At 51.5% G+C, this 26,955-nt stretch overlaps 2 protein-coding genes across 2 annotated transcripts in view; one reads left to right on the top strand and one right to left on the bottom strand.

The window, feature by feature from the left end:
- Window positions 1–382: 382 nt before the first annotated feature.
- LOC106977573 (60S ribosomal protein L12-like) lies at window positions 383–1,041 on the bottom strand. Its single transcript, XM_053204190.1, has one exon. The coding sequence runs from the start codon at window positions 987–989 to the stop codon at window positions 498–500; it is 492 nt and encodes a 163-aa protein (XP_053060165.1). The 5' UTR covers window positions 990–1,041; the 3' UTR covers window positions 383–497.
- Window positions 1,042–4,005: 2,964 nt separating this feature from the next.
- Window positions 4,006–26,955, top strand: part of SLC9A1 (solute carrier family 9 member A1) — a 47,829-nt gene continuing 24,879 nt past the window's right edge. The window contains exon 1 of the mRNA XM_015075071.3: window positions 4,006–5,181. Within this exon, the coding sequence (XP_014930557.2) occupies window positions 4,827–5,181 (355 nt within the window). The 5' untranslated portion in view covers window positions 4,006–4,826. The remainder of the gene's footprint in view (window positions 5,182–26,955) is intronic.

Genomic DNA, 26,955 nt, shown 5'->3' with positions numbered 1-26,955 from the left:
CTTTGGAACATTACATAAACTGAGCTGATGAAACAATGGCAGGGTTTGAGAGGATTGTGTCCAACTTTGAAAGAAGTTCTACTGTGAGTAACATGCTATCAAACAGCATAGCAGAGAAATCATTTGTGAAGGGAAGAGTCAACTGATGCAGCAAACTTCATTGTTGTCTTATTTTAAGAAATTGCCCCAGCCACTCCAGCCTTCAGCACCTACTAACATCAGTCAGCAGCCATTAACATCAAGGTCAGACCCTCTACCAGCAAAAAGATTATGACTTGCTGAAAACTCAGATGATGGCTAGCATTTTTTAGCTATAAAGTTTCCTTTTTTGGGTTTTCAAATACTCCTTTTTAAAAAAAATGTTATTTAACTTACTTTTTTTTTTTTTAAGTAATCTCTACACCCCACGTGGGGCTCAAACTCATGACCCTGAGATCAAGAGTCATATTGTTCTACCGACTGAGCCAGCCACAAGTCCCAAATAATCCTTTATTGAACTACTTTTGTTCGTAGTTCTTAACGAGCTGGGCATTCCACTGCACCACTATTGACGTCATCAGGGTGGCAGCCATCAACATTGCAGCCCACAGATTGGGCAGTCCCAGGATCTCTTTAATGGTTCCAGAGAGTTCTCTGGCTAAAGATCTGTGCTGCATATGACGGCCAGTGTTGACAATCTCATCAAAAGTGATATTTCCACTGTGTTTAATGTTTTTCTGCTTCTTTCTGTCTCTTGGTGGTTCCCTGAGGGCTTTGATAATTAGGGCCGAGGCAGAAGGTAGCTCTTCAATCTGGGCCTGTCTGTTCTGAATGGTCAGTTTCACTGTAATCCTCACACCCTTCCGATCACTGGTTGCCTTGGCAATGTCATCACCAACCTTTTCTGGAGATAGACCTAGGGGGCCGACAGGTCCAGGGCAGACAACTTCCCCAATGGTGCACCTCAGGTGTATGACTTTGATCTTGTTGGGGTTGAACTGAGGTTGCATGGCGGAGGCACCTGGTGTCGGATTAATCCGGACTCGAGATGACCAAAGATAGTTGCACCTTCACCTCCTGCAAGGTGAAAGCCAAAAAAACCATAAAGTATTTTTTAATAAAGTTATGCACAGGGGGGCCTGGCTGGCTCAGTCAGTAGAACATGTGACTTTTGATGTCAGGTTGTGAGTTCAAGCCCCACATTAGGTGTAGAACTAACTTACTTTAAAAAAAAAAAAAAGGTAGGCACAATGTTTTGTTTTTTTTTTTAGATATAATGCTATTGCACAGTTACTAGACTGCACTATACTATAAATATAACTTTGGTATGTACTGGGAAACAAAAAAATCTATCTGACTTGCTTTACTGTAATATTCACTTTATTGCAGTGGTCTGGAAATGAACTTGCAACATCTCTGAGGCATGTCTGTATTATGGTTGTACCCACCTCTTTTTTTTTTTTGAGAGAGAGAGAGAGAGAGCATGTGCATAGAGGAAGGGCAGAGGGAGAGGGAGCGAGAGAATCTTAATTGCTCTATGCCCAGCTCAGAGCCTGATGAGGGGCTCAATCTCACAACTGTGAGATTATGACCTGAGCCAAAACCATGAGTCAGATGCTTAACTTATAGAGCCATCCAGGCACCCCCCACCACTTTTTAAAAATGTGAACTCTACGTCCAATGTGGGGCTTGAACTCATGACCCTGAGACCTAGAGTCACATGTTCTACTGAATGAGCCAGCCAGGGTGCCCCCTCACCCCACCCACCTCTTATACACATGAACAAACTGAGTGACAGAAACAAAATGTGACCTGGTCATGATGTACAACTATTAAGTGACCCAGCATATTCTTTCCTAATACCACACATTATTTGCCACATATCTGTTGATGTCGTAGCTACAGCAATTCTGTAAAATTCCCATCACTTTTAGTGAAAAGATTCAATGAGGGGACAGAGGAGCAGACATGGCCTAGGCAGGGGGAGATGCCACCCAGGGTCCAAGCATCCTGAGACTGCCCTAGATCTGCAGGGGGAAGGGTCTGCCCAAATGTGACTCTCTGAGTCAAGAGAAGTATGGGCCTTGAATGGTTAAAAACTGAGGACTTGCTAAAACAGGGTTATGAATATTACGGTATATTTAATATTTAGCTCTAATAAGATCATGCTTTTAACATGCATAATACACAGTGATATGATTCATCTGAAAGTCTTAAATTCATAACACAGTATATAGGTGGGGTGGTCTCATGATGGAACCAATTTCGTAGATGTGAAGGCCTTCCTTCTAGACTACCAATGATTCTTTGTGACTGAATGTGTAACTTCATGTAGTCTTAACACCAAAAGTCTACATCTGAGGCCCTCAGGACACACAAAGAAAGATAATGATAAATATATGTGGTGTTGCTAGGTGCTGCTCTAAGCTTTCCAACGATTCCTGTGTACAGCCATGACCTCTTGAATCTTACCAGTTCCAATGGACGCCATACATTCAAATCTCAGTTCCACTACTGCTGTGGGTTGAATTGTACTCTCACAAAAGATGTTGAAATTCTAACCCTCAGTACCTGTGAATGTATTTGGAAATAGGATTATTGAAGATGATCAAGTTAAGATGAAGTCATTAAGGTGGGCTCCCATCCATCTGACTGGTGGGCCTTGTAAAAAGGGGAAATTTGGGGGCTGATTCCCCTTAGGTGGCTCAGTCGGTTGAGCAGCTGACTCTTGATTTCTGCTCAGGTCATGATCTCGTGGTTCGTGGATTCAAGCCCCGCATCAGGCTCTACACTGACAGAGCAGAGCCTGCTTGGGATTTTGTTTCCCTCTCTCTCTGCCTTTCTCTCAAAATAAATAAAAAAATAAAAAAGGAAATTTAGATCCAAAGACAGAGACCCAAGGAGATCACCATGTGAAGACTGGATTTGTGGTGCCACAATCAACGAACACCAAAGACTGTCAACAAACAAGCTAGGAAAGGGGCAAGGAACTGATTCTCCCTCACAGCCCCAGAGAAAAACAACTCAGCTGACACCTTGATTTTAGACCTCTAGTCTCCAGAGTATGAGACAAATTTCTGTTCTTTCTTTATTTTTTTTAAACAATGTTATTTATTCTTGAGAGAGAGAGAGAGCTGGGGAAGAGCAGAGAGAGAGGGGGACAGAGAATCCCAAACGGGCTCTGTGCTGACAGCAGAGAGCCCAAAGTGGGGCTCGAACCCATGAACCAGGAGATCATGACCTGAGCCGAAGTAAGGATGCTTAACTGACTGAGTCACTCAGGCGTCCCTCTTTATTTTTTAAGAATGTTTTATTTATTTTATTTTGAGGGGGTGGGGAGCAGAGAGAAAAATCCCAAGTAGGCTCCACACTCAGCTCAGAGCCCAATTTGGGGCTCAATCTCACAAACTATGAGATCATGACCTAAGCCAAAATCAAGAGTCAGACCCTTAACCGACTGAGCCACTCAGGCACCCCAAATTTCTGTTCTTTAAGCCACACAGTTTGTGGTACTTTGTTACAGCAGCCCTAGCAAATGAATGTAACTATATACTAACTAAGTTTTCTGATCTGCAAAGCTGGAATCATAAGAATGGTTCTATATGCTGGGCTGTATTCTAAATACTTCATGTAGATTATCTCATTTAGTCATCATGGCATCCCTCCAAAATAGGTATTGCTACTATTTCCACTTTACAGATGAGAAAGCTAGGGAACCGAGAAGTTAAGTAACTTGCTCAAGGTTATATAATAACTAAATACATAAGGTAATAATATATCCTTCACAAGACTGTTAGGAACTCTTCATGAGACTGCAGATGTCATGTGAAAGCATTTTGCAAATGGTAAAGCATTTCACCCCTGTTAGTTTAGACTTTCTCTTCAGTCCCTTTTTTGCCATTTCTGACTCTTCCTCTTCTTACGCGTACTTCCTTCCCTTGGCGACAGGGGTCGCTGCGACGAGCGGGCGCTGACAGGTCTCTCTAGCCTGCTGCGCTGGCTGCTCGCTGGTGCCTATAAATTGCAGCCCCGGGCTTAGCGAGGCATCAGTGCACCGCCGCCGGGGCTGGGGCCGGGGCCGGAGCTGTCATTGGAACTGGACGCGGCGGACCTGAAGCTGGGCCGGGGCGGAGCGCCGCGCTGCGCCGGGGCCGCAAGGAGGGGTGTGTTGCTGCCGGCCCACCGCGAGCCGCCCCCAGCCCGCGCCGAGGTGCCCTCCTGCCAGGCCGCCTGCCTCCGCCTTCCGCCTCCCTCCATTTCCCCGGAATTTCAGCCCGGCGCGCCTGCACCCCGGCCCTTCTCTGGGTGGGGAAGCTCCGGGCCGCTTTCCGGCTTCACTCCTTCCTCGCAGGCTGGGCTCCCAGCCCCCTCTCTTCTTTTCCTGGATTGGCTCCCACCCCTTTCGTTCCCCTTCCTTTACCTCGGGCTCCCTGCCCCTTCCCTTAGCTGAGTCCCAGATCCTCAGTCACTTTCCTCAGCCAAGGGTCCCAGCCTTCCCTCCTCCTTTTCCTTGCCTGGGGTCCAGCCTATCCTGTCCCTTCCTCTGTCTCTAGGGTGCAGTCTCTTCCCCCACCCCTTTTTCCAGGCCTGGAGTTCCAGACCTTTTAGTCTCTTCCTGTGGTCCTTTTGGGTCCTTGTCCCCTTTCCCCAGTTTGGAGTTCTCCATTGCAAACCCAGCCTCCCTCCATTCCCAGAGATCTGCTTCCACACAATTACCTCTCTAAAACATGAACTTTTCCTAGGAACTGCCCCAGACTGTCTCCTACCTGCTAACCCCTTGCTACCTATGTCCCAGGTCTTACTCTCACTTTGCTGACAGTCAAGGCCTGCTGAGCCAAGGGATCAGCATGATGCCTCTGTGGTCGGGCGTCTGTGGCCGCTCTCCCCCACGAATCTTCCCTTCATTGCTCATGGTGGTAGCCTTGGTGGGGTTGCTACCGGTTCTCAGGAGCCATGGCCTCCAGCCCAGTCCTACTGCCAGCACCATCCGAGGCTCAGAGCCACCACGGGAACGCTCTATTGGGGATGTCACCACCGCCCCACCGGAGATTCCCCCCGAGAGCCGGCCTGTTAATCATTCCATCACTGAACACAGCATGAAGACTCGAAAGGCCTTTCCAGTCCTGGGCATCGACTACACACATGTGCGCACACCCTTTGAGATCTCGCTCTGGATCCTGCTGGCCTGCCTCATGAAGATAGGTAAGTTCAGTTTGCTCTGACACTTCTGATAACACCAAATTGGTGAGCCTCTTGTCCCATCCTTACCACTTGAGGCTGCCCGGGAATAAGGGTCTGGACCACTCCAGCCATCCAATAAGGGTCTGGACCACTCCAGCCATTTTTGTTCTTCTCAAACTTGAACTCTGTGGTCTGAGCCTTCCCAAGATCGGAGCCAGCTTTGTGCATGGGAGAAAGCAGGATTAGAGCATGGGATGCTTCTGGTACTGGGTACTTTGAGCAAGGGCTCCAGGCCTGCAGGTCTCCTCTGGCTGGGCCAGACCCCGAGGGGAGCCAGGCACCTAGCTGTGTGTGAGCCAGACGAGTGTCTTCCAGCAAGTGGCACAGCCTGCTCTGTCAACAACAACCAGTGCAATTACATGCTTCATGGGAGGGCGTTCCAGGATGGAGTGTATATCTACTTGGCCTGTCTGAGGAGTTTAAGTATAGCAGGGGACCCGTGTGCTAGAGACCTAGAAGTGTGGCGGAACATGAGGGATCCCCATAGTATCACCTTCCCTTTTTCCCAGAATGTTATCTGTCAGCTCTGCCTGCCCAGGCTGGCTGGGAGCCCCTGAGTCAGTTTCCGGCCCAGGAATGCCATCCCTTATACAGTTTATGGGACTGGGGCCCTGGAAATTTCTGAAGTCTGTTTTGGAGGTGGAAGGGGAGTGGAGGAGGTTGAAGCCTGGTCTGGCCCCTGTTCACCTCCAGGTTGGCACCCGGCTGTGTCTCAAGGTGCCATATGGGCTGGCCAGTCATGCTGGCCACCCACTCAACCAAGTGGGAGAGGGACAAGTGGATTGGCTTGGGATGCTCTGGTCTGAAATGTTCTTTTTGGGAGAAGGAACTAGAAAAGTTGTTCCCTCCCCTCCCTGGGCTCCCTCCCTCCTAGGCCTGAACACTCTGTTCTGCTGGGTGATTGATGGAATTCACCGGAGCCTACATAGCCCAGAAGTCCCTGGAAGTGTGTGTCCGGGGGGCTTTGGAAGCTGCCTTTGAGTTTTTAGCCTCAGCTAGCTGTGGAAGGCATGAGGATCTGGGATGCTGCAGATTTGGGTTTGGGGAGTTGGTGACTCTTGGTAGGAAGCCTTGCAGCTTTTCCAAGGGCGTGTAGGAGCTGAGTGGTGATGCCAGGCTTGTGTGAGGCAGGCTCTGGGACATGCTGCAGGAGGACACTCTGTTTTGACAGATCTGGTTGCTGGCGTGTAGCTTTGGTGCTGTGACGATAGCAGGGCCTGTATATGGAGCTGGGCCACCAGCACCTATGCCCTGATGGCAGCCAGCTTCCTGGTAAAAGTCAAGGACTAGGCAAGAGGAGCTATGTGAACTGATTCTGACAACAACATGACCTTGAACAAGCTGGGGCCTTTTTCTGCAGGTCTTGCCCAGCCGTGAAACTGGCAAGAATCTCTAAATGTGACCATATCAATTGAGTCATGAAACCAGTGTCTGCATTTTTTGTAAGAAACCGGTGACCATGATGTGTCATTTGTCTGTGTAAGATCAGGAGGAGACCTGATCACAATCACTGTTTATAAATTGCCCTTCTCTCTCCATCTCCCTCACCTCCCAACGACATCTGGCATTGTGTTAGGGCACCAGGAGCTGGTACACACACTGCCAGTCTCAGTGCCTTCTATTGGGACGACAGTATGACCACAGAGATCCTACTCAGGGCAGTAAGGAGTTTGTCCCTGCAGGCCTAATATCTGTTTTTAATGGGGTCAGGCTTGGCCTGCTTTGTCCCCACCGGAACCTGTGCCAGGGACCCTGAGCAGCTGGAGAACAGAGATGATGCCATGGCAAGGGCATCAGTCTAGAAAGTTAGGACTTGGCTTCTCATCCCACCTCCCTCTGTGACCTTGGGCCAGTCATGCCTCCCCATCTGTCTGCTGATCTTTGGCCCCTTCCAGGACCGACATTTCTGCCATTCCACTGACTCGGGTAACCCTGGCACGTCATTCCGCCTTGGGCCTCAGTTTTCCCATTGTAAAACGAGGAGGCTGGATATGATCTCCGAGGGCATTTGCAGTTCCAAAAGTCTGTGTCTCTGGCTTGGAAGGGCGTTCTGAAAACAGAGGGGCCCTAGCACCTGGCCATTCTGGGGAAGAGAGTCGAGAGAATTAATGACCAAAGGATCTCAAGGGTCCCTGTTCAGGTGGCAAAAGTGAGCGCCCATTTTTTCCCCTTCCCTTTGCAGGGTAGAGTTCCGGTTAGATAAAGTCTCCACCACTCTGCCACTTAGCCTGTCTGAGCTTCAGTTTCCTCATATATAAAAATGGGGGAAGTAATAGTACCTAGTTATAGTGCTGCTGATGTGACAGTGACATAAATTCATGCATGTACAGTCAACTGGGTACCTACAGGAAGCACTCAGTGAGTGGCAGCTGCCCCTGTTGGTATTTTAACCACCGAAGGCAAGTGCATCCCTACCTCAGCCACCCACGTGCCGTGCCGTCTTCCTGTGAAGTTGGAGGATTACAAATCTCTCAACCCTAGGCTGCCACTGGGTGTCCTTCCTTAAGGTTTCAGGGTTTTGGGTGTGTCCTACCCACTGTTCTTCTTTTCACTTCAGCTGCCTCCCGGGCTGGTCCTGGGGGGAGGGGAGATAGCACCTACTGACTTAGGGGACGGGGGTGGGGGCTGAGGCCACACTCCCTCTGCACGCCCAGATCCCCAAGCACCTAGGAGTTCATTCTGGGGTCTTGCCTGTTCTCCCAGCACCGCAGTGTGGGTAGGAGCTGTGTTGGAGCCCTCATTCTGTCATCTCTGGCAGCTGCTTCCCTTGCAAGGTACCCCTCCTTTAAGATTAGAAAGTGCTGTGTGCAGCTCTCCTTCCTGCCCTGATCATTGAGCAGAGCCTCAAGTAGACCCCGTTGGAGATGGTTGTGGGAGGGTGGGATTGGCCAGCGCTGAAGTTCTAGAGTAATGCCTCTGGGTTCTTTTCTAACTGGCTCAGGGGGTGACATCTGGCCCGTCTCTGGGCCTTTTTGCTCCTTCCAACAGTCAGGGATTCTTGACTTTTCCTTGGTAGGGAGGGGCTGGTGGTGTGGCAGGGGGGAGTTTAGACAATTGGGAGTCTTGTGAGAATGACCCCCAAGAAGCCTTAGGCTGTGTCTGCTGCTGGCCCCCTCCCCACCTTGTGATCTGGACCCTGTGTGAATTCCACTTTGTCCCCGGTTCACCGGACTCCCAGTCTAGCCTTTTTCCAAGGGAAAGCCTCACTGTAACACAACTCACCACTGGCACCCCCTGCGTTTGTTTGCCCATATCCCTGACCTGGAACTCCTGGCAGAGGCCCGAGAGCCCATAAGGCAGGTATTCATCTTGTCTCTGGACCAGAGACAAAAAAAAAAAAAAAAAAAAAAGAAAAGCCTTCCTTTGTCTCTTCACATGTTATAACATTTTTTTTGGTTTTGGTCTTTGCAAGGTGTATCCTGCCATTTCCTCCTTAAACAAGTTGTGCATAGAGGAGGTAGGGGTCACTATTGCCCACTTCACACACCTGGATATCAGCCCCAACAACCGGTTTCCTGTAAAAATAAGACGAGAACTCCCCTCTCCCACTTCTCAGGAGAGAGATACAACCTTAAAGGTCACCTTGAAACTGTCTCAAGAAGCCCAGATGGCACTCTCTAAAAAGAAAGGGGTGATCTTTTTCTCTTTGGGAAAACAGCTGCCTGACGGCAGGGCAGTGGGAGGGGAGGGCCAGCTGGGGGCTGGGAGGAAGCCTTCAGGTATTGAATATGTGTCTCCAGAAGTGTCAGGACACTTGGAGGGCCTCGACTGGTCATGCTGCTGGACTTCGTTCAGCTGAGCTCCCACCCCTGCTCCTGCAGCTCTGGGAAAGCAAAGACAGGGTCAGAAATCCTGGGCCCTGTCCCTGCCCCTTGGTACCAGTGACCTTGGCCAGGTGCCTCATTTCTCTGTACCTGACTTGCCTCACTTGTAAGGCGAAGATACTGTATCTGCCTTCTAAGACGGGTATAGAGGACAAACGTGGGAATGCCCAGCCCAGTGCCCTGCTGATGAGGCAGCTTCTAGGGCCTGTTCAGACTCCACCCCTATGGGCGGTCTTCCCAGCCCACTCCAGTCCACGGCAGCAGCTCTGACTTCTCCCCCTGAACCCGTTTCCCTTATTGTTTATGCACAACTTTGGCATGAGGCCTAGCCTGCCCTGTGACATCTCTTCTGTTGGGTGTGTTTGTGTTTTAATCAGAATTACCATTTATTGAGTATCTACAGAGTAGTGTTAGGCACTTTATAAAAGTGGTCTCATTTAATTCCTACTAAAATCATATGAAATAAAGGCTATCTGTTTTACAGATGAGGAAACAGCTCATAGAGGTTATCTTCTGTGATGTTGAATTGCTATTTATTTTCTGTTTGAGACTTGGCATAGCCTCTTAGAGGGGTGCTGTGAAGTTGGAGGATTACAGCAACTCTGTCTCCTGTCCCTCACAGTCACATCCACAGGGGCACACAGCCTTCCACTGAGTAGGGGGCCCAGCTTGCTGCGCAGGCACTCAGGAATTTTAGGACTCCCTCTAGGGTTGGGGCAGGCGTCAGTGGTGGGAGCCCTCTCTGCTGTTGGGGTTCTGTGCCTGGCATCGGGCCTATCCCCTGTCCCTCTGAGTTGCACAGATACAACTGAATCCTGCAGTGAGGCTGGGCCTCTCCCTGGTCCTTTGGTAGTGGCCCCACCTGCCATCTCTTTGGTGTTGCCCTCTCCGTGGTCTGACCAGAGCTTACTTCTTCCCTGCTTGGGGAGGGGAGTGCCAGTGGAAGGGGGGTTAGCCAGCGGGGGGAGGCTAACCTTGTGATTGTGATCTTCTGCCTCTGGGCTGCTTTCAGTTACCCTCAGGGCCTGGCAGGATCCCCTGAGAGGCATCCTCTGTATTGGGAGCAGGTGGCACACATTTTTTTAGCCCTGTAAGGCAGGCAGTATTTGGTAGTAATTATCATCACTACTGTAACTTGTTTCCAAAGCACTGCATATATAGTGTTTAATTCTGATTGTCTCAGTGGGTTAGCAGGTGGTATTGATGTTGCCCATTGAACATCTAAGGACCCTGAGGTCACTTAGCAAGTAAGTGGCAAAGAACACAGTCCCTGGACTTCTAACCCAAGGCCCATCCTCTTTTCTGCCTGGCCAACACACTGGGTCATTATAAAGATCAAGGGAGACCAGAGATCCAAAGGGGTTTCGTAGGCATATCCATATTGGTAATCTGAATGGTTGCCAGGAGAGACACCAGTTCCCTCAGTAGGAGGGAAGAGCTGAAGGAGCAGGGAAGTCTGGGGTAGTCTGGAGCTCAGGCCAGATCAGCTCCAAGTTCTTATGGAGAGTGTAAGAGCTGAACTTGGGACCTGGGACCTGTCATTCTCAGAGCCCTGGTCAGTGGAACAGCAAACCTTTGAAATGGAGGGCTTTTCCTTTTCCTTGAAGTGTTGTAGGCCCTTCTGGAGGAGAAAGGAGAGGCAGGGAAGTGAATTACAACCGAAAACATGCTGAATAAATAGGCAGGAATGAGGCAGTTAAGAAACCTGCGATCTGGTCTTAGCTCTTTGCTGAGCTGTGTGACCTTAGGCAAGACACACCCTCTCTGAGCTCCTGTTAGGAAATACATGTAACAGTTTTGTCAAGTATTTGTTAATTATGTTAGCTGCCACTTATTAAGCTCCTGTTTCAGAAGCTGTGTCAGGTACTTGCACAGCTAGAAAATATTGGGGTTTAAGCCCAGATCTTTCTGACTCTAGAACCCGTGTTCTTCATTATGCCCCGACTCCCTTTCAACTCCGAAGTTTTATTTTTCTCATAATCATTTTGAACAAGGAAGAGTTTTAAGTTTTGAGTCTTGGCTGCAATCTGTGGATCATTTCTTGGGTTTAGGGAAAGACTGTGACACCCCTCTCCCCCAAGCCCCACCATGAATTAAATAGCCCTTCTCTGGGGTGTTGGCATTCAGAAACACAGGAGAGGCAGGGAACTGGGGTGGAGAGGCCCCAGGCTCCCTTGGGAATGCCAGCCTGTACTGAGCTGGCTGGCCTGCCTCCTTCCATCATCCCCTCACCTGCCCCCTTTCCTTCTGTGGTGGGGAGAGAAGGCTCACTCAGCAAACCCAGGACCTGGGTTATTCCTGAGTCATCCGTCACCTGTGTGGGCCTCATTTTGCAGAACTCACACCCCCTGCAAACGTCTGAGTCAGACATGTCTCCCCAAGGTTGTCTGCACGCACCGCCCTGGGCCAAACCATCTCTTTAGATGCCGATAAACATCAACTGATACTTTTAGACAGCCCGTGATTATATGTGGGTATTTTTAATCTTATGGGCTAATCTAATTTTAACTGAACTAAGTTTTGGGTTGGGCCTGGATCAGTGGGCTCTCCCCCCTTCCATGCTGACTTCATTTTCTTCCCCCCTAAAGCTCATCTAACAGGCAGGGCCAGTTTGGGGGTCTATTAGGCCAGACCTGACCCCTGAGTTTTGATACTGACTTGCTGAGAATTTGGAGTTCCCCAAATTACCCCCAGCGAGTTCTTTTCTGAAAAGATATGTCCTTAAGCAGCTTGGAGTGAGGTCCAGGATAAGCGGTTCTGTTCCTTCCCAGGCCCCCTTCTCAGTCCCTTGGGGGGGGACACTTGCCCCTAAGCCCAGTCTGGCACTTCCAGAGAACTCAGCCTGTTTGAGACCAGGCCACTGAAAGCAGAGCAGTGACCTCACAGCTGTGTGTCAGGCAGAGCCCACGAGCTCACCAAAATAATAAATAGCTAACACTTACATAGCACTTGCCGTATGCCAAGCAAAGCTCACAAAGGCTGTGTCTTTGTACTGGTCAGCCAGGACTGAGAGCAGCTAATTAATTTGTCTCTTCAAGCCGGGATGGAAAAAGCAGGTCGGCCAAAATCAGCCACCAGGCGTTTAGCTTGTGGCCCATCAGGGAACCAAGAAGAGTGAAACCCCGGGCCCTGCTCATTAGGGCTTCCAGTGTGCTTAGGAGAGAATGGTCAGTCCGTGCTGAGGGATGGGCAGACTCTGGGCAGGCAGAGTTCAGGGAACAACCAGTCTCTGGGGGCAGGAGTGAGTAGGGGAGGCTTCTCAGGGAAAGTGGAACTTGAGCCAGTCTTGAAGGATGGAGAGGAACGAGATAAAGATGTGGGACCAAGAGAGTTATTCTCAGCATGATCCCCACAAGAATGTAAGCCCCTTGAGGACAGGGCCTTTGTTTGCTTTCTCATCTGTACCTGGCACAGACTTAAGGGCTCCTGAATATCTGGAGAACGCAGGAGTGCATGATTGACTTCCATGCAGAGATGGGGTCCATGTGACTGAAGCATGGGACAGACAGGAAACCAGTTTGCTCAGAGGGGAAGGAGAGCAAGGGTTGGAGAGGCTAGTTATCAGACCAAATGCCAGGCCAGGAGTTAACTGAGCTCCGAAAGTGACACTCAGAGTGCTTTTAGGCATCAGCCTGTGTGCGAGTGGTGCTTTCAAGGCCACCTCCCTCCCTCCCTTGTCACCTCCATGGGCTTGGCTCTAATGTAGGGTCTTGCAAGGGCAACCTCTGTGGGCTGGGTGGGGTCTCTCCAGGAGAGTGTGGGTCTGTTCATCTTGATTTGTGTAAGTAAAAGCAAGATACCAGAGCTTCCTCAGGGAGTTGTCAAGAGCCCTAATTGAATTAAGCTTTTCCTGGGAAGATTCTTCAAGCCATCAACTGCTCTGTGACTGTGAATGGATGAGACCAGTGGCCATAAACCATGCAAGAAGGCAATCTCATTAATTTATGGTTATGCCTAGACAGGTTGACTTATGGCTTCTCTTTGTTTTATGTGTGTTGGGAGTGGGCTGGGGCCAGAATCTCCTTTCTGTGGCAGATTTATTTTTAAAATATGAATAAATAAAACATGTTTGTGGTCAAAACAAAACAAACAAAAATAAAACAGTACAGAAGGGTACTAAGGTAAAAAGTAAAATTTTCCCTCCTCACTTCTCTGATCACTGGACTGTCATACTCTCTAGAGTTAACTTTCTTGTGTGTCTTTTCATAAATTCTCTATACACGTATGAGTGTGGGAGTGTGAGGGCAGATTTAGTTTTCATAAAGCCACATGTGTAAAAGAAAAGAGTTCTAGGCTGGGACCTGGGTCCTAGATCTAGCTCTGCCTCTTTCATGCATGTTGACCTATGGTAAGTCATTTTGCCTTTCTGGGCCTTAGTTTTCCTGTCCGTCGATTTCAGTTGTTAAGAGGCTCTTCAGGACTTTTCAGCAGGAAAGGCAGTCATCCCAGGGGTGTCCCTGATGTGGTGAGCCCTGGGCAGACCGTGAGGCCCTGGGAGGGGCATCTCCACAGCCCATCCTTTGGGAGATGGGCCACTGCTGTTATTAGCCCTGGCTTCAAGAGTACAGAATTCTCAAGTACAGGGTCATGGTCTCCTGCAACTCCAGCTCAGGGTTATGGGACTAAATGAATGGGTTCGCAGAGAGCCAGCTGTTGTTGGAGAAAGGAAGAAAGCACAAGTGGGAAAGTACATGGCTCAGCCTGAGATGCTAGGGACATTGGATGGGAGGAGGAAACATGAGGGAAGGTTTCCTGAAGGAGGTAGTTCTGAGGAATGAGCCAGGCAGAGAAGAGGAACATCATTTGGTAAGGCTGCTGTTGGAAGGGATTCTGGCTTAGGTGGGAGAATGGACTGGATGACTGGCTTCTCTTCTAGGATCTAGATTTCTAAGATTCCTTTTTTTAAATTTTTATTAAAGTAATCTCTACACCCAACATGGGGCTTGAACTCACAACCCTGAGATCAAGAGTCGCATGCTCCACCGACTGAGCCAGCAAGGAGCCCCTAAAATTCTTTCTGAGTCTATGATGGCATTTGGGGACCCCTCAAATAGTCTGCAGACATTGTATATGTGTATTTTTATCAGAGGAGTAGTAGTAGTAGCCACAGCTTTTCCGAGGGATGTGTGGCCCCACAAAGTTGAAGAGCTTTGGCCCTTTGTGCTGTGAAAATTTGAAGAAGGGTAAAGGATTTTCCTTAGGCAAAGTGTCATACTTAACCCTGGGATGAGTGGAGTTTGCCTGGGGGACCTCAGAACTCCTTCTAGGCAAAGGGAATGAACCCAGTCAGAAGGAGTAAGCTGTGTCCTGGGAGAAGAGAAAGGAAATTGACCCTGTAAAGTTGAAGAAAGCTTTTCTGGGTTGGGCATCAAAGCAGATGTAGCTGCCCTCCTGTGTAGGTGGGGAAGGTGCTGGGCTCCTTCTGCCCCTGGAGTCCACTAGGTTTCCGTGGTAAGTCCAGTTCACACCCCAGGAGGTAATTCAGGCCTCTGGCCCTTTGTCCTAAAGTGGCTACAGCCCAAACATACCTCTGAGCCTCTGTTAGGGGAAGCAGCAGAAGCAAGGGATCCCCTCTGAAGGGGACGCAGTGCTAGGCTTTGAGGGCGCAGTGCTAGGCGGCCCCTGTTGGCCTCTGCTCTTGCCGGGACTGAGGATCCCTTATCTCCTGCTCTCACCCTGTTTCTGGGAGTAAAGTAGAGAAATTTTTCTGCCTGTAGAATACTAGAGGTAGAAAGTGACCTGTGGCCCCCGGGCCCCGAGGGGAGATGGAGATGTTTTGGTCCCATCCTCTCATTTTCCAATTGAGGCCCAGAGAGGCTGTGCCCAGAGCCACACATGAGTTAATGGCTGAGGGAGGGCTTTCCCCGCTCTGTTAACTAATAACCCGGGGGGCTCTGGGCAGTAAGAGCTGGACCAAGAGGAGGGGCCGTGGTCTTTGGCTTGGTTCTTGGTTCCTAAGCACTGGTAACTCTGATGGGCCGTTTAAGCCTAAGAAGGGCAACTTCCTGCTGGAGGATCTGTCCGAGAGCTGTTCCTGGCAGGGAAGCTACTTGGCCTTGGCCACACGGGCCCTTGCAGGAGAACCAAGCCAGCGTTGAGCCTGCGTGCTGTGCTTTTAGGGCATCTTTGCCATCAAGCCAGGCATCAAGATCTTATCTTTTGGGTGCTGGGCCAGGGCCTACAGGAATCCGGATGCTATACCAGGTAGGCAGGACGCCTGCTTGAGGCAGAGCCAGCTCACCTCGCTGAGCACAGCCCGAGACTCCCGTTACGGCTCAGTGGAGGAGGGGAGCAGGCAGCAGGAGTGGCCCAGCCTCCCCTGGCCAGCCTGACTGGTGGACCAAGCAAGGATGCACGAGAACTACTTCTTTTGAGGAATCAGGGGCTGGTCTGAGAAAGGCCATATAGATACAGCACACTCAGGCAATAGAAAGTGGGTGTGATTTGAGGTGCAGATGGAATTATGAGGGTTTAGAGGAAGCAGAAAGACCCTCCCTCCTGAGGACGGCGGTGGGGGTGGGGGCAAGGGGTTGTGTGGAGGTAACAGTTGAACTAACCCTTGAAGGATAAGTAGGATTTAGATGAGATGCTTGAACAAAACAGGTTTTACTGGGCACATCTGGAAGCTTCTACCTGGGGATTACAGAGGAGTATCCTAGAGCAGTTCCCTTTGGAAACATGGTGGTTAGGAACACAGGCTTTGAAGCGCCACAGACTTGAGTTCAAATCTCGGCTCTCCCACTTCATGGCACCATGATTTTGGGTAAGTCACTTCCCCTCTTTGAGTCTCAGTTTGATCACCTGCAACTGTGATGGTGTAACACCTGGCAGGATGTCGGAAGGATTTGGGGAGAGTACCCGTGTAAGATGGTTGTCACAGAGTTTGGCACATCCCGAACATGCAGTAAATGATGGCACTTGGATCCCCTCTAGGATCGGGAGGGAGAGAGATGCTGGCTTGTTTTCTCTGACTCCTGAATTGCCCAGCAACTGAATAATCACTCAGCAAGACTTACTGATGCCCTGCTGTGTGTCCAATGCTGTGCTAAGTGCAGGGGTGAGGCAGCTATGGATAAATAATGTTTATCCTTTTAATGAGCACACTCCTAAGGTGGCGAGAGCACTTTCCAGATGCAGCAGGAAACCTTTTGGGGAGATGCTCTTCTTCTCCTTTTTATGAATGAGGACACTGAGGTCCCAAGAGGTTAGGTGCCTTGCCTAGAAGCAGATGGCCTGACTGTGGCACAGCCGAAGCCAGACCCAGGGTTTCTCATTCCAAGTCCTGTGCAGTTTCTCCTATATAACAGTCATTTCACCATGTAGCTGTAGTAGCAAGACTTATCACTTGAAGCATTTAATGAGCAAAGCACGATTTTGTACGACAACTTGATGTGTAGCTATAAAAGCACTAAATTTTGCAGAACAGATGATGGTTTTTAAAATAGGCCCAGCTCTGATGAGGTACCAGGTGAACTGTGCCAGCGTGCAGGGCAGAAGGTGCTGCCACTTTTGTAACTGCACCGCCCTGGCCGAGCCTCAGTTTCTCCAGTGAAACGGATAATGCATGTAAAGCTCCAGGCACACCGGAAGCGCTCAGAAATGGGAGTTGCCACTGTGGTTGGAAGGTGGTTTCAGTCATGAGAGCCAGAGGGCACCGGGCAATGCTGAATGTCACCAGGACTGGGGTGGGCACGTAGATGAGATCTTGAGCTGAAATGTCTGAGGTTTGGTCTTTAGTTGGGAGGGGGAGACACATTCAGCAAACACTGATTCATGCCTCATAAAGGCTGTGCTGAATGAAGATGGAAAGAGGAATAAATATAATCCCAGCCTCACGGGAGAGGCTGAGGTCTAAACAAGCACTTGGGATGTGCTGAGAAGTGCCACAGCAGGGCCCCACAGGGCCGTGGGTGCACAGGAGGCTTTGGGTGGGTGGTGGATCAGAGAACATGCCAGAGCTTTGAGCTGAGCCTTGAAGGTTGGGCAGGAGTTTGCTCATATGGAGGGTGGAGCTGGAGAAAGGCACGGAGACGTGAATAATGCAGAGCCGTAGATAATGCGGAGCCATTGACCTTTGCTTGTGAAACCCATTGGGGCATTTTTCACCCCCTTAACCTCAGCCCCACACATACTTCACCTGCCTGGCCGGCTGGGCAGAGAAGCTGAGCCACCCTGCGGGGCCATGAGCACCAGTGTTGGATGTTGCCGTATGGAGGCAGTAAGCAGGTTGTTGAGTAAGCAGCTGGGTTGTTTGAGACCCGCCAAATGCCTGGCCTTGTGCTAAGGGCCCCACATGGTACATGGTTGTCTGAGTGTCACGGCAACCTTGAAGGGTACGAGTCCCGGTGTCTGCCTTTATCCAGCTTACAGCCACGTCAGGGAGTGAAAGAGCAAATAAAAGTGCCCAGTAAAGCTGTGCCACTGCCTCAAAGCCCAGGAGGACTTCAGGGAGAGAAGAGATGTGACCGGAATGAGGGGGCAGAGGCCTTTGTGCAGGTGCATTCACAAGACCTTGACAAGGGGAGGGGAAGCAGCGGGTCAGGCAAGGGTCGTGGCACCAGCCGAGGCCCTGAACAGTGGGTGTGAGCAGGCACCCGGCTGAGGAAGGGGAAAGAAGGGGCTAGAGAGGAAGGCCCACCAGCTGCGGGGGACGTCTGGGCTGGGGGTCAGTGAGAAATAAGATTGGGTGGGTGGGCTAGGCTAGATTCCCAAGCATTTAGAACTCCAATCAGAGGTATGGTCAGCCCTCTGGAAAGCTCGATCACACACATCGATCACACCCCCTTCACTCCATTTCCACCTCTGCTTTCCCCGTCCAAGCCACGAGCATCTCTAACCGGGTGACTCCAGGGGCCCCCTGAATTGTCTCCTGGCTGCACTCCCCTCTGCCTGTAATCAGCTCTCCACAGAGCAGCCAGGGGCATCGTTCAGAAATGTAAACCAGAACTCGCCATTCCCCTGCTTCAAACTTTTCAGTTGCTTCCTGATGAACTTGGGGTGAAATCGAATCCAGGAGAGGTGTGGCGTTCAGCTCTCTCAGCTTCACTCCTTGCTGCTCTTCTCTTGACCTCACTCACTCCAGTCTTCCTGGGTTTCTCAAGTGCATGAGCCTCTCCAGGCCTGTTCCTCCGCACTTGCTCTCCCCAGCCTGGAAGGCTGCCGCAGGCCAGCTCCCTGCCCAGGTCCTGGATCAGGTGTCCTCTCTTCAGAGAGGCCTCCCTGGCCACCGAGTCTAATGTGTAGAACCCCCCCTCCTCTCATGCCAGACACTATTCTGGGTACTGAAGACATAGCCAGGAGCAAGACAAGGAGGCTTCTGGTGTCAGGGGGTTCACAGGGCAGTGTGGGGTGTTGGACAGTAGACACAACAGTGTCAGGCATTGATAAGTATCCTGGAGAAAATAGATAGGAGAGAGATATGCTACTTTGGATGGTTAGCTAAGGCCTCTCTGAGGAGGTGGCTTCTGAGCTGAGCAAATGACAAGAAGGAGCTTGCCTTTCAAAGACCAGCGTCCCTGGAGAGGGCACATTTGAGGAACCTGGAGTAGAGAGAGAGGGAGGGAAGGAGGTGTGGTGTGAGAATCTAGGTGCTATGTGGAGCCACTGAAGGCTTTTGATCAGGGTGACATGGTCTGACCTGGGGAGGGATGCGCAGAGCAGCCTGGGAGCCAGAGATAGAGGGTTGGCTCCGGCTTCGGGCTGGCCACAGTAAACCGAGCAAAGCAGGTCCCTGGCCCACAGCCACTCGGCCCAGGTCTGTGACAGCAACAGGTGTGAAGCTTTGAAACACCAGGCCAGCGGTGGGATGGAAGCTCCAGCCTGGGAGAGTCATTGCCAGGGAGGGGTGAATAGGGAGCAGGGCAGAGCAGGAGGGGATGAGGGCACCTGAGGAAGGGAGGGGCTGTGGGGACTCGAGGCCCTGCTGGACTCCTGCCCTCTCCTCCCCTGCCCCACCCCGGTGCCCACAGGCAGGCCGTCACCGGACCTGTCCTGTGTGAGCCTTGGCACGGCTGAGCACCAGGGCTGTGACGTGCCTGTTCCCTGCCGAATCCTATGATCCCACGTGGCCTGGGGGACTGCCGGGCCCGGAAACACCAGGCCTAGAATCAGAGAAGTAGACTTTATTGTCGGGAGGGATCTAGGGACAGAGTGAGGGATCCAGGAGGTGAGACAGTGAAAGATAAGGAAGGGGATTGGGGGTCAAGAGGCTTAGACTGGGATGCCAGCTCTTGCAGCAGTGGGGGTGGGGCCTGGCACGTAGACCTGGGGACGGTCATTGACAGTGCTGTGGAGAGCACCCAGCAGTAACGGAGCCGGGCCCAACCCCCTCATCTCACAGAGGAGGAAGCAGAGAGCCGGAGAGGAAATGACTTGCCCATAGGCCGCAGTGGGAGGTGACAGAGCTGGGGTTAGTTCAGGTCTCCCAACCCCTAGTCCGGAGCCCCTCTGTGATGGTATAAGTGTGGGTCTTCTTTCCTCCACCATTCCCTCCGGAACGGCCCCCTGTTCCCTCTGCAGGTGAGGCGGCTGCCCCTGCCTCCCACCTGCTCTTCAGCTCGCCTCTGAGCACCTACTGTGTGTCAGCAGTGTGGGCAGTGGCTCCCACCCTTGTGGCGCTGACAGTTGTGTGTGGGAGACAGACGTGTAAACAGCTACAATACAAGACAGGCTGAAGTGACACAGGCAGGCAGCACAATGCAGTGTGGGCCCTGGTGGCAGACGGGTCTCGGTTCTGGCACTGCCACTTAGAATGTAGTGGTGACGAGGGCGTGAGTCGAAATTGGGAAAGATTGAGAAGGGCTCTGATTCAGCGTAGAGGAGTGTGGACACTTTTCTCGTGGTGATGGGAATTGCAGAGAGTTTGGGGTGAGGCATGACCACGACCAGCCTGTGTTTAGGATGAAGGTTCTCCCAGCAGGTGGAGAATGGACTAGATGAAGTTTCTCACAGTGTTCTTGGCTCTGGGAATTTTCCGCCTCCTCCCTCCATAGATAATTATCCTTCCTAAGAAACTGATCAGATGGGAAACTGCAGGAAATGGTTTGGGACAAGGATTGTGTAGGAGTTGGGGGGAGAATGAAAAGGATGTAACAGGAGGCGGGATCCATGCCTAGCAGCAGGAGGTGGCTCCCTTGGAAGGAGGAGGGAGGGGAGCCTGAGCAGGCTAGGAATTTAAATCAGAGTGGGTGTCTCCGGGGGAGCCAAGTTCCTCAAAGTTCTTCTGCTCCCCTGGTGGGAAAGAGGGGTGATGTTGACTGGCGGGATAGGCTTTTCTGAGTCCTTGTGAGGCAGTGTGGCCCAGCAGCCTCAGCACTGGTCCAAGTGTCAGAGCCAAGTCCAGGCTCAGCTCTGCTGCTCAGCTGCCCTTCCACATCTGAAATTCCATCATTGTGGGCCAGGGCCTGTTATGGTGAGTGGGTGCACCGGACACCCTCTCCAGGCACACAGCACACCTCCTATCTCAGCTCCCTGCAGGCCTGAAGTTTTAGTTGTAGGCCTGGCCTCTGCTCCCCATCGGCCTCGCTGGTTCAACAGCAGCTCTCAGTATGCTGAGGCTTCCAGGGAGCTAGGCTCCACTCAGTGTGAGCAGGTGACTAAACCACAGCCACCATTGATCAGCAGTGAGGAGCAAGCAGAGACAAGGTTGCCTGTGCAGGGGCCCGGATGGTGGAGATTCAGGGCATCCTTTGGTGCAGTCAGGGTCAGTAGAGTCTGGTGGCTTAAGGTTTTCAGAGTCCAGCAGACCTGGCTTTGAATCCCAGCTGCACTACTGCTAGCTGTGGGACGTTAGGCTGAGTACCTGACCTGTGAACATCATTTTTCTGTAGATAATTCTCCCTTGCATGTCTTTTTTTAAACCTTTTCCTCCATTTAATTGAGGAATAACATACATATATACATACAGTAGAGTGCACTAATCTTAAAGTGAATGGCTCAGTGATTATTTATAAATGTTTGTGACCATGTTAACAAATCAAGATAGAGGATATCTGTGTACCCTCCTAAGGCCCCCTCCTGCCCTTCCCAGTCTGTACCCCCACATTCCTCTGAGGTAACCGCTGTTGTGACTCCCGTCATCATCAGTTTGTTGTACCTGTTCCTGACCTTGATATAACTGGAGTCGGACAACAGGTGTTCTTTTGTGTCTGGCTTCTTTTGCACACCTTATTCAGGATGTTCCTCTTTGTCGTCACATGAATGAGAGTTTGTTCTCTCTGTTGCCATACAGCATTGCCTTCTATGAATAAACCATGGTGGTTCACTCTTCTGCTAATGGTCATTTGGGTTGGTTCCCATTTTTGACAGTTATGAATAAAGCTGCTATGAACATTCTTATACTCCATGGGGTTTTGTGAAAATTAAATGAAATAATTTATTACAGTAAAGTGTTTCTTTTTTTTAAGTTTATTTATTTATTTTGAGAGAGAGACCAAGTGCACCTGAGTGAGGGAAGAGCAGAGAGAGAGGGGGGAGAGAGTGTCCCAAGCAGGCCCTGCATTGTCAGCGCAGAGCCCAACGCAGAGCTCAAACCCACGAAACCACGAGATCCTGACCTGAGCCGAAACCTAGAGTCAGACACTTAACTGACAGAGCCACCCGGGTGCCCCCTATAATAAAGTGTTTAATACTGAGCTTGGACTCAGGGCAGGTGCTCAGAAAAATTTCTTCCCAGATCTTGTTGTTCATAAAAAGGAAACAAAATTCAAACGCGACCTAAGTATGTAAAGAACCAAGTGCAAGTCCTATCCCTTTTATTCACCTGCTCCTTAGAGCTGATCACTTCACAGTTCTGAGCGTCTGCCTGGACTTTTCCCTAGCTTTGTGTGAAGTTCTTTTTAATAAAAATCATTTTAAAGTGGTAATCATACTGTTCATACTCTTCTGCAACTTCCTTTTTTTTTTTATTAAGTCTGACTTTTTAAGAATCCCCTTATCTGCGTTAAAGGAGCAGCAATCGAGAGGGACAGGCTGGAATGAGCTCCTGCATCAGTCGCTCGGGGCCTTCCACTCAGGCCTGGCAGGGCTGCCCTCAGGCTTTCCTCCGTGTGGAACCCAGGGTTTGGATTCTGGAACCCTGGGTATAAAGTGCAGGCTCTGTTGTGCCCTGCCTGGGTGTGTTCTTGGGCTTAAATGTCCTGAGCTTTGGTTTTCTCATCTTTAACGCAGGAGAACCCACACCTGCCTCATAAAAGGATGCCATGAACTCTAAATGCGATAACATATAGGAAAGATCAATATCAGGGTAGGAGATAACATATAGCAAAGTACAAAGTGGAAAGTGTAAGGTAGAAAGTACAAGGTGGGAGGTGACGCGTGTATGCTGCTTATTCTGTAAAATCACGGGATATCAGAACCAGAGGAGCCTCTGAGAGGCTAACCCAGCCCGCTGCCTTACACGTGAGGAAACCGTGGCCCAGGGAAGGCTGCAGAGCCAGAACCAAGCCAAGGGGGACATCAGCCCTGCAGCTTCCCAGTGAAGGGGGTGTCCACCATCCTCTGGTCCAGGAGGGGGGGGAAACAGGCAGGTGGGGCAGAGGAGATGCTGTCCCAGTCCAAGCTACAGCACTTTTTCTATCCTAACTTTGCCCCCAAACCCGGACCTCTGTCCATTCCCACAGAGCTCACTGCCTCCCCCTAAGAAGCACCCCTGCTCTCTGTCCCTTCCTGCAGGTGACAGCCTGGAGGCGAGTAGTCTCTTAGACTTCTTATAGTTTGGTGTTTGGATCTCCTGAGCCTTCACCCTCCCAGCTTTTATAAATGGATAGAGAGGGCTCCCCCAGGCCTATGAGCCGATGGCCCAGGCTGAGGTCAGGAATCTGGAAACAAAACCCTGACCAGTATGGGCTGGGGCCTGTGCCTCATTCACCCTGCTCCTCCCATGGAAGAATTGGCATGATAAGATTTGTACCGGCCCAGGTGGGCCCCACTCTCCCCCGTATTTGGCCACCACACTCGGTACCAGGCACACAGAGGCGGAAGTGGCTCCTCGTGCTCTATCTCCCGCCTCTTTTGGAGCCACAGCTCATTGTGAAAGCACCCATGGCAGTGATATCAGGTTGCTGGGCAGGGCCACTGGGAGTGCCCTGTTGGTCCAGGGTGGGGTGTGAGCCCTTGTATCCACTTTCAGGGCGAGGTTGTAGAGGGACACATGTTCAAATGGCAGTGAATGGTGATATCACAGACGTCCTGCACAGAGAATAGGAGGCACCGCCACCATGTGCCAGAGCTCTTGCCTTGCATGTCACCGTTCTGGGCCCTCTGCCTTCAGCATCTTGGGTGGGCCTCATCTGACCCTGTGAGGTGAGGGGAGGTGTCCTCATTTTATAAATGAGGACCCTGAGGTCTGGAGAGTTAACTAACTCGCCCAGGGTCACATGCACAAGAAAGTGGTGGAGCCGAGCAACCTTGAATCCTAGGAAACCAGGGTGAGAGAGTCATTTGAGGTTACCTGGCCCTCCCTCCTCATGGTTGAGCAAACCCAAGGCCCAGAGTTAGGGCACATGGGGACTGGCACTCAGGGCTAGTATTCTTTCCATTCCATTGATAACAACCACAGTTAGTACCGTAGTAAGGCCCCCAGGCTGCTCCTTTGAACATTCTGAGACAGTCCAGTTAGGCCCATCCTTTGGAGAGTCGAGAAGATGATTATCCACCTTATTTTTCCTGTGGCTCAGGTGAGGAACCTGGTTGAGAAATGCCCTGGAGAACAAGTACCTGTCAGCTCTGGAGTCAGCTTCCTGGACTTGACTCCTGCTCGGCCTTGCCACTTACCAGCTTGGCGGCCTTGGCCAAGTAGCCCGGCCTCTCTGAGCCTCAGGTTCCTCATCTATGATGTGAGTGTGATAGTGCCTCCCTCACTGGATGGTTTGAGGATTAAGGAGCCCTCAGTGAGTGCTATGATCATCAATGTCCCCATCGCATGAAGCAGCCGGCGACTGAGCTGATCAGAACCAGGGCTCCAGCCTGAGTTCTGGGCCTTTCTTGTTCTGCCCTGCAGTGCTGTTTCCTGGTTCCTGCTGCCACAGGAATCCCCACCTCTGTGCCATGTGCAGAGTCATATGATGGGCCCAGCTTAGGTGGAAGCAGGTGCTGTTGGAAGCCTTTTTTGCTTCTTCCTGGGCACGGGACAGTGACTTATTTGGAGCACACCGATGGCAGGCAAGTAGGCGGCCGACAGCCTCTCAGCCTGCCTGTATCTTGCCTCTCTGTGCTCGGCTCGTCACGGATGGGCGCCTGCCGTCATCCAGGCCCTCACCGCATAGCCACGTGGGGGCTGGACTCCGGAACCTGTGCCTGCGGATGAGAGTGGCAGCAGGAAGCAGTTATGGGCCATTTCCTATCCAGCAGCCTGGTGTGAGGGCAGAGCTCAGCCTCTGGGATGAAGCAGTCCTGGGATCAAGTACCAGTCTTGTTGCTTACTGGCTGTGTGCTGCTTGGGCAAGTTCTTTAAACTCTGAGCCTCAGTTTCTCCTCTGGAAAATAGAAACAGTGCCTACTTTGTGGCATCACTGAGGCCAAATGAGAAAGCACAGGGCTTGATGACAATTCTCCCTTCCCATGCTGGCATGTGACTAGTGGGCTGCACTGTGTCCCCCAAGGCAGTGCGCACAGGTGTTAAGCAGGGGCCTCGTAGGCCTCACCCCAGGCCTGAGAGGTGCCTCTGGAAATTTCTGTTCCTCTTCCCCAGGGTAACAGACAGGTCCTGGTCCTCCCTCTGGCAGAGCACACACAGAACCAGAGCATATTGGTACTGCTGGGGGTGGGTCTTAGAGGGAACCAGGAGTTTAGGGTGGGTGAGTGTCTCACTCCCAAGGTCACGTAGCAAGCAAGTGACAGCCGAAGCGACCCGTGCCTCCTGTTCCGAGCACGGCAGGACAGAAAGCCAGGGCTCAGAGCTGGAGGAAGCATGCCGGGCCGTGGCTCTGGAGTCAGAAAGACCCCACGGTAGGGCCTTGGTTAAGTCTCTTCACCTCTCCCTGCCTCGGTTTCCTCAGCTTCAGAATAAGGATGTGATACCAGAGATTTTCGGGGACTCATGTAGTTTAAGGTGTGCAGACACATCACACTGAAGTGCCCGGTAAAAGGTAGTTGTAAAGAAAAGGTGGGAGTGATGAGGGGCGGCACTGTGTTCTAAGTGAGGACTGGCTTTGGAGTATGAGTCCTCGGTGTGAATAAATCCCGACCCTGCCAACACCTTGCTATGTGACCTTGCCGAGTTCCTGCCCTCTCTGGGTATTATTCTTTGCATCTAGGAAATGAAGGGGTTGGATTGGAATGGTCTCAGAAGGCCCTGTCTCCTCTAACCTCCTGTGGCTTCATACTGAGGTTCTTCTTGAGCCCCGGGAGAGGCCTGACCTCCCTTTGCTGTTCCTGGAGCCCTGGGCCTTCCTGGCACCAGGACCAAGGCCTGCAGCCAGCCATGTCCTCATCTTTTCTCTGCAGTGTCCTCTAAAGGGCAGCCTCCTCTGAGCATGCTCAGCTCTCCCATCCACTCAGTATATCTCCTGGCTCTTAGAGGCCTGAGGTGACAAACTGTCCCAGTGGGCAGGGAGAGGCCCTCCAAGTGTGCCCTCTGTGTCTCCCTCCTCATGATGCTCTCAGCCAGCTGGGCTGTTTTCAGAAGTGTGTGGGAGCCTTTCAGGGCATACCCTGGGCACCTGCTCAGGGGAAGCTCTGACCTCCCACCCTGCCAACCTGCCTCTGGGACCTGCTGCTGCCTGGCTCAGCCACATCCACAGCTCCTGTGACCTGTACCCAGGTACCCTAGAAGGCAGTTTTATAGATTTTATAGGGGATAAGAAACAGGTTCAGTGGGGATCCAGAGGGCTTCTGTCTCCTCTCAGCCTCACTCTGCCTCCCCCCCTCCTCCCACCCCGCCTCTTCTCCACTTCCCCTTAGCACCTCTGCAGGCTTCTGCCAGCTTGGCTCAGCCTGGAACCAATGATGACAGGGACAGGGTACGAAGCCCTGTTTCAGAGGGGCTCTCTCAGAGTGTGGCCCCGTCTCCTGAGTCCAGCTCCCTCCCTGGCAAGTGTGCTCTGGTGCCAGAAGGCCCTCTCTGGGCCTGGGGACTAGGGGCTCGGAGATTGGAGCCGTGCCTTCCACTGAGCGCTTTCTTTGGCAGTTGTTTGCTCCAGACACATAATCTCATTGGATCCTCAGAACAGCCCGTGAGACAAGTGGTTATGAGCCCGCTTTTCAGATGAAGAAACTGAGTTTCACCTAAGACTCAGAGGTTGAGTGCCTGCCAGGGAGACCTGGCTAGGAGATGGCAGAGCCAGGAAACCAGACTGCCGGTTCTCAAGACCATGCTCCCTCTTTTTCTTGTTTATTTTTTTTAATGTTTATTTATTTTTGAGAGAAATAGAGCACGAGTGAGGAAGCGGCAGAGAGAGAGGGAGACACAGAATCTGAAGCAGGCTCTAGGCTCTGCGCTGTCAGCACAGAGCCCGACACGGTGCTTGAACTTGGGACCGGCGAGATCGTGACCTGAGCTGAAGTCAGACGCTCAACCGACTGAGCCACCCTGGTGCCCCTTGACCATGTTCGCTCTTAACCACAGGCTCACTGCTGGCTGAGTTTGGGTTGAAACCTTGGACAGATCCCTGAGGCGACTGTACCCCTGCTTGTTTTTCCAGATGTCACCCTTCCCAGCCATCTCACTGAGGATCTTCTGGCCTACGTGTGGGACAGCTTCCCCTGGCCCGGGCCCAGTTGCTCGGCCTCAGTCCTCCAGAGCTATGGCTGTCACTTGACTGTTGGGTCCTCCTCTTACTAAGGCCTGGCTCCAGTGTGAGCCAGTGAGTGACTTCTGTTCCAGCGGAGGGCCCCCAGCCCCTCTGGTGTCTTGATATTTCTACTGTGCTCTCCCGTGGAACCCACGTCTAGGCGGCAACCATGCTGGGCCGCA

The sequence above is a fragment of the Acinonyx jubatus genome, chromosome C1 (genome assembly GCF_027475565.1).
Source record: "Acinonyx jubatus isolate Ajub_Pintada_27869175 chromosome C1, VMU_Ajub_asm_v1.0, whole genome shotgun sequence".
Lineage (NCBI taxonomy): Eukaryota > Metazoa > Chordata > Mammalia > Carnivora > Felidae > Acinonyx > Acinonyx jubatus.
This window is presented reverse-complemented; position numbering and strand designations above follow the sequence as displayed.

What these genes read in the sequence shown, in the direction of transcription:
- LOC106977573 (XM_053204190.1), bottom strand. Translation starts at nt 989, where the DNA reads ATGCAACCTCAGTTCAACCCCAACAAGATCAAAGTCATACACCTGAGG.